Source organism: Haliotis cracherodii, unplaced genomic scaffold, assembly GCF_022045235.1.
Source record: "Haliotis cracherodii isolate W230 unplaced genomic scaffold, xgHalCrac1.p SCAF_2, whole genome shotgun sequence".
Lineage (NCBI taxonomy): Eukaryota > Metazoa > Mollusca > Gastropoda > Lepetellida > Haliotidae > Haliotis > Haliotis cracherodii.
In genome coordinates, this window is record NW_027266275.1 from 60,248,604 (window position 1) to 60,268,745 (window position 20,142).

At 38.5% G+C, this 20,142-nt stretch overlaps 1 protein-coding gene across 1 annotated transcript in view; it reads right to left on the reverse strand.

Moving 5' to 3' along the window:
* Window positions 1–20,142, reverse strand: part of LOC139469336 (transmembrane protein 94-like) — a 70,460-nt gene that overhangs the window by 32,226 nt on the left and 18,092 nt on the right. Inside the window, exons 11-12 of the mRNA XM_071251477.1 lie at window positions 15,535–15,587; window positions 2,878–2,943 (exon numbers count right to left, since the gene is read on the reverse strand). Of these exons, the coding sequence (XP_071107578.1) occupies window positions 2,878–2,943; window positions 15,535–15,587 (119 nt within the window). The remainder of the gene's footprint in view (window positions 1–2,877; window positions 2,944–15,534; window positions 15,588–20,142) is intronic.

Sequence of the window (20,142 nt, forward strand, 5' to 3'; positions counted from 1 at the left end):
GGCACGCCAGAAACCTATGATTGTGGGTTCGAATCCCGGTTCGCCCTGATTATGTTTCTAGGTTTGTCAGCACCATACCCGTGCTCGTGGGTTTCACCAAAGTGGTAAACGTCTGTGACCTGCATCACTTCGGGCTTTCCTCCCACAATAAGCTGACATGCCACGATATAACTGGAATACTGTTAAAAGCGGCGTTAAACCCAACTCACTCACTCACTCACTATAATTGAAACTACTAATATTTTGTATCTGCATTTTTCCTGGATCCTAACATATATTACTTGCTGTTCTATAATTATATGAAAATTTGTATAAATGTTACACCATGATAACTTATAAAAGCACTTGCTGTGGATTGAATTATTATATTAAAACTTAGTATAAATGTTATATCATAAAACCCCACACCCACTCCCGTATCATATGAGCGGTCCCAAGGTATCATAGAGGTGGACACTTCAAGTTAACAACTGACATCAGACTAGTGGTTTTTGTACGATATAACTGTACTGGAGAAAGACTTTGGGTCCTTCCAGTCTTATCCCTATTATCTGACTATTGGACAAACCCTTTTATACATTTGACATAAAACAATCAGCCTATATTCATGGACCCCTTTCAGCTCTGAAATTAGGACATCCAAGGATTCCTCATTACTCAAGGGTTCTCATATATAATTACCGTATTCGATCTAATAACTGCCCACGGTGATATTTGCTACTATATTGGCTAGTGAAAATCCAAATTAGCATCCCTTCTAATTGATCAGTGTACAGAAGACTTATATATACACGTATAATACGAACTCGTGTGTTATATGCACCCTCAATTATGGGCAATTGCATTCTGCAAAAATATATCTGTCGTACATAAACATTTCAGGCTGTCAGCATAAACCACGAAATATATCTTTCCACTCTGTTTTTTTTTCACCAAAATAATATTCTAATAAGAGCCCCCTATTTCTAATTTTGAGAGCACCCTGGGCACTTATTACGCCGAATATGGTATTATTATTTAACCTCCCAAAGAACTATATTTCAGTAGAACATTTTTTATCTAATTAGCAGATAAGTGTGCATGTACACACCTTCTCACAACAACTACACAAGTACAACAATGGAGCCTATGACGTTTTAAGCCAGTCAGGAAGCCATTATCGGTAACTAAATACACAATCACTAGCCTTGCCACACATTCACTTGAACGAAATCTAACATAAACCTTAGGCCTCTCAGGTAGAGTCAGCCTACACAACCTGTCGTACCTAGCACCTACTTGGACTGGACCTGAGAAACTAATGGACTCTCCCAGCAAAAACCAGGCTTTCAGAGCGAATGCATTATCACATATCCGCTAGTGATCTAGATCTGCTTGACATGACCTCAGATTCCTGTAGTATTTATAGTTCTCCCCACACGGAGTGTCGCGAGGCTACACCATGTCCTGGTGTCGCCAACAGGTCACGACCCAAACACACAGGAGTCCCGTATTGTTAATCACTGGTGTAATCACATAATGGGTCTGCATGTGTTGATGTGACCTGCCGTGATATGTAGGGCACTTGACATGACATTTCAGTCCTGGAGGTCCACAGTGCAAATAGCCCAGCAGCAGTACGCTTAGACTGGGAAAATGTCACCAGTCAGTCCGCTGGTAACGAGCGACCATGTCATTCGTCAATAATAGGATTTTGTTATGTAAGGGCTCTGCCTCGAGACTTTTTAACAATGCTGCTGCGTTTTTTTAAGTTCCATCTGTCCTTTTTATATATTTTTTAAATCAAATGGCAGACTGTCCCAGACTTTTATTCAGATGCAGAAACATGTTCTTGTTACAGACTTCACGTAAAATAACTTTCCAATACAGATGAAATTAGTTTTCTATTCTCATCTAGTGAGCTCACAACACAGACACCAAAGCTGTGCAGGGTCAAGTCACAATCTGCTAAACTTCAGAGTGACAACAGAGAATTGAGGGCTGCTATCATGAAATATCACAAGTTTATAATACCAAAGTTCAGGAGAAAACAAAAGGAAACATAAAAAATATACATTCATTTCTTTTGGTTTGGTTTGTTGTTTAACGCCGCACTCCGCAATATTCCAGTTATATGACGGTGGTCTGTAAATAATCAAGTCTGGAACAGACAATCCAGTGATTAATATCATGAGCATCAATCCACGTAATTGGGATCAATGATATGCATTAACCAAGTCAGCGAGCCTCACCACCCAATCCCATTAGTCGCCTTTTACGACAAGCATAGTCACCTTTTACGGCAAGCATGGGTTGCTGAAGACCTATTCTACCCCAGAATCTTCACGGGTCACATTCATTTCTAAAGTTCTACATGTGACATTTCTGTTAAGTAAACAAACATCAACATTATTCTTCCTTTTTTATCACTCATATTTAAAGATGTAAAAAACAAATCGGGATGATGCAACTATCTGACACTTATCATGTGCTAATGTAAGTACCGTATTCGACGTAAAAAGCGCCCATGGCGCTCTTAAAATTAGAAATAGGGGGCTCTTATTAGAATATTATTTTGGTGAGATTAAACACGAGGTTGAAAGATTGTAAATTTTGTGGTTTATGCTGACAGCCTGAAATTATATAAAAGAAGAATCTGTGTGTATTATACACGATAGATATATTTTTGAGAATTTAATTGCCCATAATTAAGGGTGCATATAACAAACGAGTGCGTATTATACACAAATAAATAAGTCTTGTGTACATTGGTCAATCGGAAAGGGTGCTAACTGGCATTGTTCACTAGCCAATATATTAGCTAATAACGCCGTGGGCGCTTATTAGAGCGGGGTGCTTATTACGTCGATTACGGTAATGATTTTCCAAGTAACGTACCAAGGGTTTCAGTGAGTTCATATGCCTCTTCCATGTTGGATCATCAAAATGTAGCCCAAATGTGGTCTGAAATGAAAGAAAATAATCAGGAATAACATAATATATTATATATTCTTTTAAAACTGTAATCCCATTCAGAACAATTACAATTCTCTAAAAGGCAGATGATTTGATATACATAAACTAAATATTGCAGAAACAATGTAATATAAAACGTATGGCAGTGCGATCTTGCTAAGGACAGATCCTATGTACTTGAACAATGTAATTTGATTTCACACGAAATTAATATATATCTCAACTTCTGGTGTTTTTGTACAATACACATAACATAACAAAAGGTTAATTTCACCCTTATACAATCAACACATTCTTCATAACAATAAATACTAGCTCACTCAGCCTCAAAAACACCATTTAATGTGTCATTTTACAACTGACCGATTTTTGGTTCTACATGTAAACTGTGTCTGAATGTCTCTTAATAGAGATTATTTTGCATTTGATCACAATGTACATAATGACATGTGAACAATGACCTTCTAGTGCCTCACAGGCAGCTTGGGTTGTATACTCCCCATGGAGCTGAGAATGAAAATCGAGTGCTCACTGATCAATTGACCGGGGTAATAATAGTGTAGAGCTATAAGCATCCACTTGGTGAATGGAATCTGACGCATTATAAATGCACTTATTATTACTGATGATGTAAAATCAAAAGATAAATGTTTTCTTTATATTTCCGGGGATCGAACTTGCAACCTTTAAAAGTGTAGCCCTAGGCTACAGAGGTGCTGATAAATCACAATGCTTTTAAGAATCTCTTTTTCAAGGACCTGTATACCAGCAAGAGATATTTTACTCCCGTTTCCTTAGGCTCATGGAAAGTATGTATGAAACATATAATTGATGATAAAAGTTAAAAATTTCTTTTTGTAGTTTTTAAGTTAGATAAAACAGTTCTCCTTGGCTTTTTATAAGATTAAAAACCCTAAGATTCTGATTTTTTATCTCATAAAACCCCTCAGACATGTTTTATCCTACACACAGCTTTTTGTTTGTTTGTTATTTTAACGCAGCACTCAGCAATATTCCAGCTATAAGACGTCGGGCTGTAAATAATCGAGGCTGGACCAGACAATCCAGTGATTAACATCATGAGCATCGATCCACGCAATAGGGACATGCATCAACCAAGTCAGCGAGCCTAAACACACAATCCCAAGGTCGCCTTTTAGGGTGGGTACCCGGGAAGGGTCGGCTAATAGAGAGGTGGGTACCCAGGTAGTAAATTTGGACTGGTCCCAGCCCTACTATCTTCTATTCCAAGGCATTCTCAGGAATAAATTTGGCAGTATTTGGGTCTCAGGCTGGCAACAGGTGGCAGGTTTCACTTGATTACAAAGAATTTTACTGATGTCACATGATTGCACATGCATGAAGCCTTCAAGTAAGTGAATGAGCTTTTAGCAATATTTCTGCACAGCAGGGACACCAGAAATGGGCTTTACACATTGTACCCATGTCGGGAATCGAACCCGGCTCTTCGGCGTGACGAGCGAATGCCTACACCATTAGGCTACCCAACCGCCCCCAAAGCCTTCAAGCCTATTACATGTGGGGATTTCATTGTTAGATTGAAGAAAGTCAACCACTGGCATCCTGAACATTGAGTGTACTTCTTACCAGAATGGAAATGTTTGGCATTACATATATTACATGAGACCGTGAAGATTCCGAGGTAGAATAGGTTTCAGCAACCCATACTTGCTGTAAAAGGCGACTACGCTTGTCATAAAAGGCGACTAACGGGATCGGGTGGTCAGGCTCGCTGACTTGGTTGATGAATGTCATCGGTCCCAATTGCGTGGATCGATGTTCATGCTGTCAATCACTGGATTGTCTGGTCCAGACTTGATTATTTACAGACCGCCATCATATAGCAGGAATATTGCTGAGTACGGCGTTAACCAACAAACAAACAAAAAAAACATGAGACTGGTGAAGTTCCAGGTTTAAATTGATCTTCAGACATGATTATTTACAGACCGCCGTCATAAAGCTGGAATATTGCTGGGAGCGTTAAACAAACAAACAAAACAAAACAAACAAAGAAACAAACATATATTACATGACATGTTTAACAAACATGACAGGTGAGTCAGGTTCAAGGTATTTTACAGCCCTTCTTTCACTTAGACCTGAGGATTTCTTTTGGTTTTTCTTGTAATATTTTTTATCAAGTTATATATCAGCTCCACACCAACTAACAAACACCATCTTCAATATGAATTCCTTTATTGGATGATGAAACTGCCAGAGAAAAATCAGTCCAAAAATGCTTTCTGCCATGCTATCTACACACAATAGCAACACATCAATAATGAGATAAAACATTAAATAGTTATCTAAACTGTGCAAGACTGTGGATAGTTTTAAAAGATGTCACAAAATCAAATATATTGATCAATACAATTGTTCATTTGTTCGGCCTATTTCATATAACCTTTGTTATTGTTTCTAAGGAAATGCTTGTCGTAAGAAGCAACTGAAGGGATTGGATGGTCAGGCCCACTGACTTGGTTGATGACTTATTTGACAACAGTAAAAGGATCTATACAGAAACGTCGCCTTTACAGTAAATAAAGAAGTTGTTATCCATAAATTGTCTCTACATTGTCGTCCCTCAACTTCTAAGTACCTATGAAACAAATCATAAGGATTGTAGAACTTTGCCATCTGTAAGGGTTTTACTTCCAGTATATGTTATCACTATAAGGAAGAGTGGACTAAAAGGTTTGTTTCCATCGCTGAGTTAGTTTTCAAAATAAAATACCGTATTCGACATAATAAGCGCCCAGGGCGCTCTCAAAATTAGAAATAGGGGGCTCTTATTAGAATATTATTTTGGTGAAAAAAAAAACAGAGTTGAAAGATAAATTTCATGGTTTATGCTGTCAGCCTGAAATGTTTATATACGACAGATATATTTTTCAAGAATTTAATTCCCCATAATTAAGGGTGCATATAACACTTGAGTCCGTATTATACACGAATAAATAAGTCTTGTGTACATTGATCAATCGGAAAGCGTGCTAATTGGGATTGTTCACAAGCCAATATATTAACAAATATTGCCGTGGGTGCTTATTAGAGCAGGGCGCTTATTACGTCGAATACGGTATCCAAATCTTGGTTTTGAAGATTAACATGTCTTATAGAAATTGTGTGGATGACTTATCAAGATATGAGAAATCCTCAATTTACTAAGCACAAATTCAGTATGTTAACCCACAGAGCCTTTTTTTTAACCTGAGTTCATCTTTTCAAGTGAACACATATGTATTTAAGTACTCTTTTCTCCTTATTCTCCAATGCCCAATTCTTTCCCTCATCACACCAATATCAATTTCCTTCCGACAGAAATAACGCAATGCCTTGTTTCTGTCATATATTTTTCACACCCATTGGTACTTTGAAACCCAAGCGCAATTAGAAACACTCTTCCCCATGATCTAACTGGTTCCCCAATTTGACTGGTGCCTGGATCCAACGCTTGGTCTGTCGCAGGAGCAGGAACCAGTCTAGAGTTTAAAGTGCCACTCGTGATAACATTAATTAGACATATTGTACTCATGTCGGGAATCGAACCCGGGTCTTCGGCGTGACAAGGGAACGCTTTAACCACTAGGCTACCCGACTGCCCCGTAAGCACCAGGAAGTAAACAACACATTAAAACTTGATCAATAATTATGTCTGGTAGCAATTTTGTTATCATGGTTATAGCTAGACAACTTTTAAAGAACAGTAAAAAAAATTCAAGCACTTTTCCAGCACAATGATGGTAAAATGGCACAATCAAGCACTTTTCATAAGACATGGTTAAATTCGACCATTTTTCAAATCTGTGCGAACCCTAAAAATGTGTAAGGAGATTTAAATGATACAAGCCATCAGAATATGAGGTCAGACTACTATTTTCATTGTATTATGGATAAGTGCTTAAGATGCTGTCTAAATAAATATTGCATGTTGGAAAAGTCAAGACTACTCAATATACAATTGCTTTTTTCAGATGCTTATAAAAGTATAAAATTGTCAGTTCTCAATTTTCCATTCAAGACTTTTAGGGAAAATTAAACAGGTTATCTTATTAAACAAGGTAGTTTCAAAATTGTAATATTCCCAATTCTAATTTAGATAGTTTATCAGCTAATTTCACAATGTTTTCTCACAAATCTACCTTGAGTCAACCCTGACACTTGTATGAGTGAGTGTGTGAGTGAGTTGGGTTTAACGCAGCTTTTAACAGTATTCCAGTTATATCACGGCGTGTCAGCTAAATGTGGGAGGAAAGCCCGAAGTGATGCAGGTCTCAGACGTTTACCAGTTCGGTGAAACCCAAGAGCACGGGTATGGTGCTGACAAACCTAGAAACATAATCAGGGCAAACCAGGATTCGAACCCACAATCATAGGTTTCTGGGGTGCCCAAGGGACGCAACTCTGCACAGCGAATCGCAGCGCCTTAGACAACTGGGCCACCTGTGCCCCCACATTTGTATGAAATTACATTTGAACTTCCAAAATCAATTAAGAAAGATATATTCAAAATCAAATGAGTTTGAAAGTCTATTGTAGATAATACTCATCAACAATGAACAGGTATGTTCAACTTTCAGACTAAAATTTCCAAAATAACTTAACAGGACAGAGACATAATAACTTTTGAAAAAGGAAAAGACGGTAAGACGTTCCATCCACTAGACCACGGAGAAGGTGACACCTGCCCTGGGTCATACTCACCTAACCCAAATATGACTCAAAAACTCAAATATAAATAATACAATGCAAAAACACAAAGACCTAACACTTCAGCATTAAGTTTGACTGCACTATTGTCTTGCTCACAAATAAGCTATCCCACATGACCGACTTCCTCATGAACTGTGCCCACATATGAACTGGAGGGGGGACAGTCCATTTCCTCTACCTTCCACTCAGTGAGGGAGGTCAGGGTGAGGCAAGGCAGGAGGAGCCAGACATTTGATGCAGCATTCATCACATCAGTAAGATCGATGCCAGACAGTGCCTGGTGCTTAATCTTTCATCACCTTATACAACACCATTTGTCCTTCAAAGGTTCATTTCAATGACAACTGACTACATACTTTCCGCTCTACAAAATGGACTCAACCAACATTATTCTGGAAGTCGGCCCTGCTGTCTGTCACCTGTATTTGCCTCCAAGTGGAAGAATCCATTCTGAATAAGGGAAGGGGAGACAGTGTCCCACAGTCTAAATCGATAATGAGATTATTGGGTCAGTCATATTTATGGCCCACTTTCTTTATTTAACAATTCCCATTTTAGATTGTAGGGGTGACCGTGTTCTCCTACTGCTGCAGGGGTACCGGTAGTTTATGAACCTGGGCCAGTGTGTTCTCCTACTGCTGCAGGGGTACCGGTAGTTTATGAACCTGGACTGGCCCGTCGTAGATGGGAAGAGAAATCCTGACTCAGCAAATAATTTGGACCATTCTTTATCATGTTTTGGATACAAACAGAGCTTTTTTCATTATCTCTGTAATGAATGCATATCTTTTATAACTTTCTAAATGTTCAAATTGTTATCATCATCATCATCATCATCATCATCATCATCATCATTCCCCTCCACAGATCCTCATCACATCCATCCTCATCATTAAACTCTCGTCAAGATATGGCTGAAATATTGCCGATGTGATGTTAAATTTTAACTCACTCACTCACTAACTCCTGTTGATACACAACACATATCGTATCAGCTACTATTTGTAAGTTCCAATACATTTTCCTCACCAAAATGGACCAACCCAATGATCCATAATCATCTTGCCCCTCATAACCATCCTTGTCAATCATTCCACTACCACCACTATCCCTACCCCATCATCCGTCCCACCTCCTCACCACCACCACAATCCCCACCTCATCACCACAACCCTCCCCACCTCATCACCACTACTCTCCCCACCTCATCAACACCACCCTCCCCACCTCATCACCACCACCCTCCCCACCTCATCACCACCACCCTCCCCACCTCATCACACCACCCTACCTACCTCATCACCACCACCCTCCGTCCCCACCTCATCACCACCACCCTCCCCACCTCATCACCATCACCCTCCCCACCTCATCACCACCACCCTCCCCATCCCCACCTCATCACCACCACCCTCCCCACCTCATCACCACCACCCTCCCCACCTCATCACCACCACCCTCCCCACCTCATCACCACCACCCTCCGTCCCCACCTCATCACCACCACCCACCCCACCTCCTCACCACCACCACCCTCCCCACCTCATCACCACCACCCTCCCCACCTCATCACCACCACCCACCCCACCTCCTCACCACCACCACCCTCCCCACCTCATCACCACCGCCTTCCCCACCTCATCACCACCACCCTCCCCACCTCATCACCACCACCCTACCCACCTCATCACCACCGCCCTCCCCACCTCATCACCACCACCCTCTTCACCTCATCACCACCGCCCTTCCCACCTCATCACCACCGTCCTCCTTCCCAATCTCATCACCACCACCCCCCCTCCCCACCTCATCACCATCACCACCACCCTCCCCACCTCAACACCACCAACCTCCCCACCCCAACATCACCACTCCCTGTTGATAGGTTAGAGAAAGTATCAGCGACTAATGGTACGTTCCAAAAGAGTCACAGAATGGACTACCCCAATGATCTGATATCCTACAACAACCTGCTCTCATTTCTAGTGTCACAATGATTGACACCATTGATCAATTGCACTAACAATGTCGATCACACCAAGATGACCTTACGTAAATGTCAGTCGGTGATACATGGGTGAAAACATGTGAACGAATTGCATTTCACAAGTGAACCAGTTTCATTATTCAACTATGTTACTTGGTGCAAAGAAAATCAGTTAATTAATTTCCCCTTGGAGCACACACATCATTTTTAATACCAAGTGACTCGCTGACATAGTAAAATCAATTTCAACCATTGTGAGGCTAGTATTGTATTGGAATATGTTGACTTACAAAATGATTCTCATTAACACAGGTTCTTTTTTATGTTCTTTGTGAAGGAGTTGATCAATACATGAATACCAAGTTCTTATCAATAAAGTTATGTTTTTTTACTTTGCAAATATAGCTTCTTCCTTTCTTAATAAAAATCATCACGATTATACACACAAGAAAACAACAACTTCAGATTTTGACAATTCAATTTCTTTCTTAAACTGTCAAAATATGGTAAGAGTTTTCTCATCTCCCCTTTAACAGTCTTCATGGATACAACCTTTTAGTTTTCTGGGTTACTTTGTTCTGGAATTAATTTTCAAACATTTTTCATGTTTGAAAGTTGGTTTTAAAATATTATTTTTTTATAAAAAAAATTCAAAATGTTTCTTGAGGTGTTTACATACTTGCGTCAACAAACAACAATTTTTACATAATTTACATCATCAAAAGTTGACAGAAAATTAAGTTCATTTTAGTGAAATATTTAAAAGAATAAATAACTCATTTTTCTCAGTCCAGGTGAGCTGAAGTAATCGTTTTCAAAATAATCTCATAATTATTAGTACCATGCAATTACAATGAAAACGTTATCATCTAATTCCAAACAGAAATGTTTTAATTCCATCTTGTTTTCAAAATATGAACATTACAAATTAACAATCACCAAAACAAACATTCTAAAGGTACTAATACATCATTGTTTGTTTGTTTGTTGTTTAACACCGCACTCAGCAATTTTCCAGCTAAGTGACAGCGGTCCGTAAATAATCAAGAATAGACCAGACAATCCAGTGATTGATATCATGAGCATCGATCTACGCATCTGGGATGCAAGGACATGCATCAACCAGTTCAGTGAGCCTGACACCCAATCCCATTAGTCGCTTCTTTCGGTAAGCATCATGGGTTGCTGAAGAACCTATTCTAACCCAGATCTTCATGGGTCCTAATACATTATTACCACATATGATAAACCTTCAAACGTTTATCAATACCATGACACAGATACCCATTCAATCATCTACATCCTTAACCAATTAACCCCATTCCCCAAGATTCATTTCACACCTTGTTAACATACAAGTAAATATGTCCTGATCAATTTCTGAACAACCACAATCATCTCTTGAGCGAGCATAACAATGTCTTTTGTCAACACCATAAATTAATCAATATCTCCAAGGCAAGAAAGTATTTGACCAACAGGCTATTTCCCCTACCGATCAGCCTAGTGCTCTACTTTCAATGTCCTATTCACAACCTCGGCAAGTAGCACTCTTGTGAGGAGTTAGCCGAACCCTCACCCCTAGCCGGCTGTTTTTGCCTCTGCACTAGTGAATTAAGGAGACAGTGACCCCTTTTCTAGGTTGTCTACCTCTGTTTAGTTGCTGGCTCGGGTCAGCTGAGGTCGCCAGAGGACAGCAACCTTATCCACAGGTCATAACCAACTCACAGGTCAGAATGTCAGTCAATATATCCAGCCGACTTTTATACATCAGACCAAAAAAAAATAGCAAGTTGAGTGCCAGTTTTTAAACTGTCACGGGCTTTATCCATTTAGATTTGAAATGAGTGTACTCCTTCCTTAAAGCTTTAGTATATGTCACAATGACATCAAATGTGGGAGAGATTATTCAAACCAGAGGTTGGGTGAATCTGGTGCAGAGCTTGCTACTACTTAACCCCCTAACCGAGATAAAATGGACTCACCCGCCCGTTTCATGTTTATTTATATCAGTTTTCTGGGTTGGTTGGAGTATGTGGGACAGCGTGCTCTAGACAGTGAGGACACGACTGACGTATGTGGAGGCACAGTAGTCCTGCCTGCAGTTCAACCTATTACAGTCTGGACAACCTATTTATTGGCAGAGTCAATTAGAGCAGACTCTGTCAATCTTAACTTTTTATTTCCTGTTTGTGGTGGGGAACACTAACGGTGGAAAGAGAAATCTGAGGGCCTGGTTTGGGAAGGTTTTACTTCAGATTATTTTCATCTACATTTTAATACTTTTTTTTTTAAATAGAAATTCCAAGCATCATTTAATACACTTATGATAATTCTGTGGTGAGAAAAGTTCCAAGTTTTATCTCATTCCAAACTTGTGAAAATATTCTTTGGGAAAATGAGACTTGATAAGATCCTGTCAAATATTGAAGTAAGAGCATTACTATTCACTATTGAAAGTATTGTTTTACCTTAAAAATATCACACTTCTGAGAATTGAGATTCCAGTTAATTAACGAATTTTTCCACTTGAAAAAGAAACTTCTAAAAAATATTAGTGAAAGGGTGAGTGAGTATGGTTTTACAATATTCCACCAATATCACGAAGGGGGACACCTGAAATTGGCTTCACACATTGTACCCATGTCGGGAATCGACACGGGTCTTCGGCGTGAAAAGTGAACACTTTAACCACTTTAACCACTAGGCTACCCAACCAAAAAATGTCTGGTGGCAGGGCTTACATGTGCAAAATTTGAAATACATTTGAAACCTTTTTGCCACATTACCTAATCCAAAACATAACATTGGTACTGCTTCACAATAATTAGATCTATATCTAAATGTGTAACATAATCTGGTAATACTAGGGCTGCAACGAATACACTTTGAGGCGAATATAATTTGTATCACGAATATAGGGTAACGAATGCGAATATTAATTCACGAATACAATAACAAGTCAGCAGTGGATGTATTATTTGTTATATTCGGTGAAACAAAAGCAACACAACTTATTTGACATGGTTTGTTAATTATTAACAAATTATACATTTATATACTGCACTTATCCAGGTGCTAGTATCTACTCAAATGACAATGACCAGTGACCACAATACTGTCAAATTAAATATTATAAGAGTGTTGTCTTTCAAAAATCTATGCATATAATATGTTCTTATGGATATTTTTAGATACAGGGTATGTAAATGAACATGACTGCGTATTCATAAATATTCGATTCTATTGGTCATGAATAACGAATTCAATTCATGAATGGATACGGTTCGATTCACCGAAATACACGAGTGAATCGTAACAGCCCTAGGTAATACCACAAAAACTCATCTACAAGAATTCAACAAACTGGCACTTGTATTTGTTATTAAATGAATAGTCCACCATTTTCAAACGGTTTATTATTTGTTTTATTCTTAATATATACATGTATTGGGGCCTTGAAGCACTATTTGAATCAAGGGATAGGAGGGGTTAAAATTGGGTTTAACGTCCGGTTCAAGATTTTTGTAATCATATATCGCTTGTGTGTGCGTGCTTGTACAAGTCCAGACTAATCACGATTTTATAGTGCTAGCACACTGATATACCATGCTGCAAGCCCACAGAGGCGGTGAATTTACGGATAGAACAAGGACCCTTTGACTTTCATGCTTAATTTCCAACACTGTAACTCCTGCAGCTACAGTAGATTCATATTTAAAAACCACGAACATACAAATATATGTACCTGGTGTAAAGCATCAAACAACCCTGAATGAGTGAGTGAGTACGGTTTTACGCCGCTTTTAGCAATATTTCAGCAATATCATGGTGGGGGACACCAGAAATGGGCTTCACACATTGTACCCATGTCGGGAATCGAACCTGGGTCTTCGCCGTGACGATCAAACTCTTTAACCACCAGGCTACCTGACCGTCTGCAAACAACCCTGACCACGATACCATCATCATCCTCGACGGTCATCCTCAGTGTGTCATTTTAATAACTAAATCACAATGATTTTACTAGAAACCAGGGGTTTGGAAACGGTCATATGCGCCGGACATGTCCGATTGGGAATCTCAAATGTCCGGTTTAAAATATTGCTTACCAGACATTTAAATTTTTCTGTCCGGACATTCTTATATTTTGACCGGACATGATCTACAGTTAGGACTGAGCAGTTTCCGTCTGCAGTTAGTAGAAACCACTATCATAATACTGTCAGTATACTATAAGTGATAAAGAAATGCATATTTTCTAATCTTTATTTTATATGTTTATAAATAAACCATAAATATAAAATATGCCGATTCACTGATTTATTGCTTTTTAGGGCCATCCAAGACATGTTTCATCCAGGCACTACCAACCTGCAGTAACCTTGTAGATAATGGTCGGACTACAAAACAATCACTGTGAGGGAGACACAAAGTCACTTCATGCATATGCAATACTGTAACTACTACCATATTTGCCACAATAAGCACCCTCGTCACTTAGAAAATCACTTTGGTTGGCTAAGACCAATTCTCACACGGATCTTCAAAGGAGATTGTAGAAGATTGAGTGGGAAAAAGTCAGTGAAAAAGTCAGTGAAAAGGTCAGTTAAAAAATCAGACTTTGGGGGGTTGAGTCCCATACTGGGATTCGAACCCACACTGCCAGAGTGTGGCATCTAATCACCAGCACACAAAAAAGTACGAGAATCTGTACTTTACTCAGAAGGTGTTATCCTAAATATAACATTTGTTACATTTGACCACTTTCTAAATGGCAGTGTGTGTTCACAGTTTTCGGCAATAGGAGCTGTGCCAATTTACATATGTCAGAGGGGTACACAACATTTAAATGTTGGGTGCTTATTGAAGCGGAGTGCTTAATATGGCGAATACGGTACAAGATTAAAACCATTTTCCCCTATTTAACTCATTCAGAGGCATATGTATACATTACACACGTAAGACTATTTCTGCATTGCGAACATGGTGAAATACATTAAGGGGACAAAGAATTAATCCCTGACAGGAAACGTCCTCTTCAAAAAAATATATTCCATTATCTTAGAACTGATAAAGAAAACGAAAAAGTTTATGGATAACTACTTTTGGTTTATTGTATAATAGCAACGTTTTGATGTAGATGTTTACACCATTATCAGGATAGAGTGACAACAACCAAGTGAAGAGAGGTATATGACTTGATATGTTGTGATAAGCAGCCGATTAACAGTAACAGCAACAGGTAGCATATAACAAGAACCATACAGATCATTGGTAGTCTGTCATACAGACCCTGAAACAAATACATCCAATACAGCCCATGCATGTCTATACTGTTTGGCAAGTCTAGATTACTGCAGTATCTGAAACTGAAGATTCTCTAAGACTTGGCTCCTTTTTATTATATTTTTATCAAGATAATTCAACAACTGTTTTTTTTTTCTGTAAGATATGTTCATTTCTGGGACTCGATGTTAGTCTAAGATCATTGGCTGAAGCCAGACGTACAGTAAGAATAGCAAATAGCACACAGGTAGTGAAGCCAGATGTACAGTCAGGGTAAGGACTAACACAATTAAAAATAAGTTGTGACAAGGTAATTGGATCCTAATTAAAAGGTATAATGCTTGATTAGATCTTCATAGGCAGATAGGACGTGATGACAAAATAATTCAACTGCATGCATGCATGTATACAGCTATCCTCAAAATCTTGTGAAATAATTGAGTATTCTACATGTTCTAGGTCAGGAACATGATGAATTTATCCTGATTGAATTAATAACTGTGTGGGTGCAGGAAAATGGATATAATACCACACAAATTCCAGTAAGAATAAAGAAAGACTCCTACCTTTGCATCATGAGTGAGATCCAACACTTCAATGTGATTCTGAACTCCTTGCACTGAAAAGCAGGGAAAACGTTTATGTCCACATTTCCGCCTGAGCATTGAAAAAGCAAACTGCCTGAATGCATCATTCTTAGAGAATCATAAATCAAATGACATTGTGGCAACTGATATTTTGTGATGCTGTAATAAAGATGAAGCAATACCTGATACATGACAGAGAACAACAAACATTTCAAGCTGTACAAGGTGTTAATATGGTTATCACACCCACACCCACACCCACACACCAATCACACCCACACACCCACACCCACACACCAATCACACCCACACACACCACACACACACACACACACACACACACACACACACACACACACACACACACACACACACACACACACACACACACACACCAATCACACCAATCACACACACACCAATCACACACACACACTCTATCACAGTCGCACACTCAATGAAACAGTCAGTCACACACACACACAATCACACACACACACACACACACACACACACACACACACACACACACACACACACACACACACACACCAATCATTCATACATACACACACACACACACCAATCACACCCACACAAAATCACACACCAATCACATCTCACACACACTCAATCACAGTTGCACATACACACTCAATCACACAGTCACAGTCACACAATCACACACACACCAATCATTCATACACACACACACACACACCAATCACACCCACACAAAATCACACACCAATCACGTCTCACACACACTCAATCACACAGTCGCACACACACACTCAATCACACAGTCACAGTCACACACACACACACAATCACACACACACACTCAATCACACAAACAATCAGTCACACTCACAATCACACACAGTCACAAAATCACACCAAACTATTTATAACCTGTCAGTCATTAGTCCTACTGTAAAGTTTAAGGCACTGGGGATAATTAACACATTAAAAGACGAAACAGAACAAAGATGTTTTCTTCCATGGGTCTCCTTTGAGACAGGGAATATGCCACACAATATGTACGTTTTGAAAATATACAGTATACTCACAGGTATAACAAACTCAAAGGGAATAAAAATTTTAGTTTGTAATAACCGTAGTTTGTTATAAGCATATATACAACAAATGCCCGGGACTAAAAAATAAGTTTTGTTATATCGGTCATTTCCTTATAAGCGTTTTCGTTATAAACGCTGTTTACTGTATATATGTATTATCATTTGTGCAAGGACACCACACTTGTGATGATGAAAAGAGTTATACCCCTTGACAATGTTCATTTGACAAAATGTCTGAGGGTTTTCTAAGCCTTTTTAAGTAATATAAGATAGCTACATAATAAATCGCAAAGAACAATGAAGAACAAAGCATGGTTCATTCCATGATAAAACATTGTTCTATCATGATGTCACTTCTGGAGATTCAAACATGCGCTCACGACTTAATGACGTCGTAATAGCCGAACGATCGAATCCAAAAGCAGGAAAGATATGACAATCGTTATTTGGAGATAAGGTACAAGTAACTAATGGGAGGATTGTGAGAATATGCGGGAAATACCCATCTGTGCATAGAATGAACTTGTCCGACATTGCCGAGGTCAGATTCTATTGAGCGATTCATCATTTTTATTAAAATACGGGTAAATATTATTAGAGCTTGAACATTTTAGTAACATCTTTACAGAGGCTGTACATAATGTTGATATCTCAAATAAGAAATAAACAATTTGTGGACGTCGCTTTTTGTACAATAATACACTGCATGATTTATTCTCCCTGCAGTGTTTTATTGTACGTTAAAACACGTACCATATCTTATGTGCCATTGTAGAAGCTGTAGTATCAATGGCGGGAGATACTTTCTTCTTATGGTGGAATATCGTTCCCACATAAACATCACATGGTATTCATCTTCAATATATTTATAGTTTTTGAACAAACAGAAATAGCAAAACCATTAATGATGGAGAGTGTAATGGTGTCTTGCAAGTGCAACATTTAAACGGAAATTATTTCATTTAAACTTTGAAATAATTATCTTAATGTAATGTGGAATGTCATTTGTTAAATAACGTTCAGTGTTCAACATATTTGTATTGAACATAGTGATTACATTTCAAAGATAATTCCATTGAAGAATGCCAGTTTTAATAAAGGTTATCTGAAAGTCTTTACTGATATTCATTTCGGAATAATGTTACCGGGTATATCGCCGATTTCTTGTAACTAGACGAGCCAAAAACCTAAGATGAACAAAACATTTTTAATTGATGGCCCATGTCCCTCTTCCCACCTCATCGAGTGATTTCAGAATAAAGAAGGCTTGACATGGTAATCTGTGAGAGTCAAGATGAGGAAGTCCGCACCAATATGTTGCTTCTCTTGTCATATAGATAGACTATCTATAGATAGAGGGGGTCTGCCAAACTCCACAAGTACCATATTATGAGGTGTATTCTTAGAGAGATGAAGATACCGTTTACAGAAGCATATTTTGACATTTAATTTGTTGTAAGATGTTCCCCAAATTTCAGATCCGAAACACAAGATCGGAACACTGTCCAATATTTTAAAGGCATCTTGAAATGATAGGTATCCATTTTCCTTTTGATAGTAGTTTTATTTGTTTGGTTGAACTGTTCGACTACTGAAGGTCTTACTCCACAACTTGGGGGTGAAAACTGGACCTAAATATTTATAACAATTCACAATTTTTTGAAATAACATTTTTTATATGTTTTCAATATTCCACCTCCTCAAACACAATAATTTTAGTTTGTTTAAATTTACTTTCATTCCAGCGGATACCCAGAAATTTTCAAGAACATTTATTTTCTTTTGCAACCATAAAGCACTTCACACAACAGACAATACATCGTCTGCATATAATAATGCAAACAGATGTGGTATCTCACTAATAATAAATATGGCCTGACCACCATTTTTATCCAACATCATTGTGGGTTCATTTAAAAAATTAATAAAAAGTTTTTGGCTCAAAATACATCCCTGATGGGTGCCGACATTACAGCTGAAATAATAAGAAAGACCATCCTTCATTCGAACACATCGATGCTATTAGAAAGTTCCATTTATTCACACTTGACTAAAAACAATGATGTGGTTTACTATGTCGAAAGCCTTCGAAAAGTCAATAAAGATGCAGTAAAATCTACCCTTTGTCTTTGAAATGTATTTGTGCACAGTTACTTGAAGAGTAAGTATTTAGTATATGGTGAATATCCTGGTACAAAACCTGCTTGTGTTTCACTCAAGATACTGTTATTGTCACACCAGGAGTCAATATCTTACATCAAGTGTCAATGAGAGATTTCCCCTGTAATTTTCTGGGTCATCCTTATTACCTCCCTTAAACATGGGATACAGTATGTTCTTTCCCCACTCCTCAGGAAAAACTGCAGTGTGAAGGATTCTTTTAAAATAGGTGCAATACAATGTCCTGTTGATTTCATAAACTCATTTGAAATACTGTTAGGCCCAGGAGATTTATTATTCTTTAAATTGTGCAAACTCATAAGATTGTTTGTTTGTTTGTTGTTTAAAACCGCACTGAGCAATATTCCAGCTACATGAAGGCGGTGTTTAAATAATAGTCTGGACAAGACAATCCAGTGATTGACATTGTGAGAATCGACCAAAACAATTGGGATATGATAACATGCATCAACCAAGTCAGTGAGTCTGGCCACCCGATCCCTTTAGTCGCCTCTTACGACAAGCATAGTCGCCTTGTACAGCAAGCATGGGTTGCTCACAATCCAATATGTATCACGATACTTGCATGTGCTCTTATCTGAGGTGCGTAAGCCATTCTTTTCATGGACAGGATGGACAAATACCTGGCACACTGATGATTTACAGTTGGCAGTGTCAAGTATGGCACAACAAATGAAAATATTTATGTTTTCACTATAAACATGCACTACTGATTAGTGTTTAGTGAAACAGTTATTAAAGCAAACATTTAAGGTCAGAATCGATATTTTTTACTTAGTGTGCGACTGTGATAGATACTTGTATCGAGAAGTAAAAAATCGTGATCCACCGATCCATCTGTGTATTGTCCTACCACTAACTCTACCCCAGATCTTCATGGGTCGCAAAATCTTATCAGAGAGTTATAATCACATTCAGTGTGTTTCTCAATACAATGTCTTAGGTAATGTTTTTTGCTTACGTGAATAGAACAGAACAATGGGAAATGAGTAGATTCTCCACGATGAATCCCAGAATCAGTAAAGAGAGTCAACAGCCCAGGACTAGCAATAATGTAATCCACTACACATTGTGAGTAACACAAGCAAACTGACCAGGGCCCACCTGCGCAAAACAATCTTAGTGCTAAGATGATTGTAGCTCACATACTTTAACATTGACTTACGATAATCTTAGTACTAAGATGGTTTTGTGCAGGTGGGCCCAGCAGTATCACTGAAGAGCTTGCCATTGAATGTGTATGCCCTAAGTACAACAGAGATCTGCCAGCTTTGAACCATATTTGTTAGGAGTTTTGATATCTTTTGTTGATCTGGGAATATTA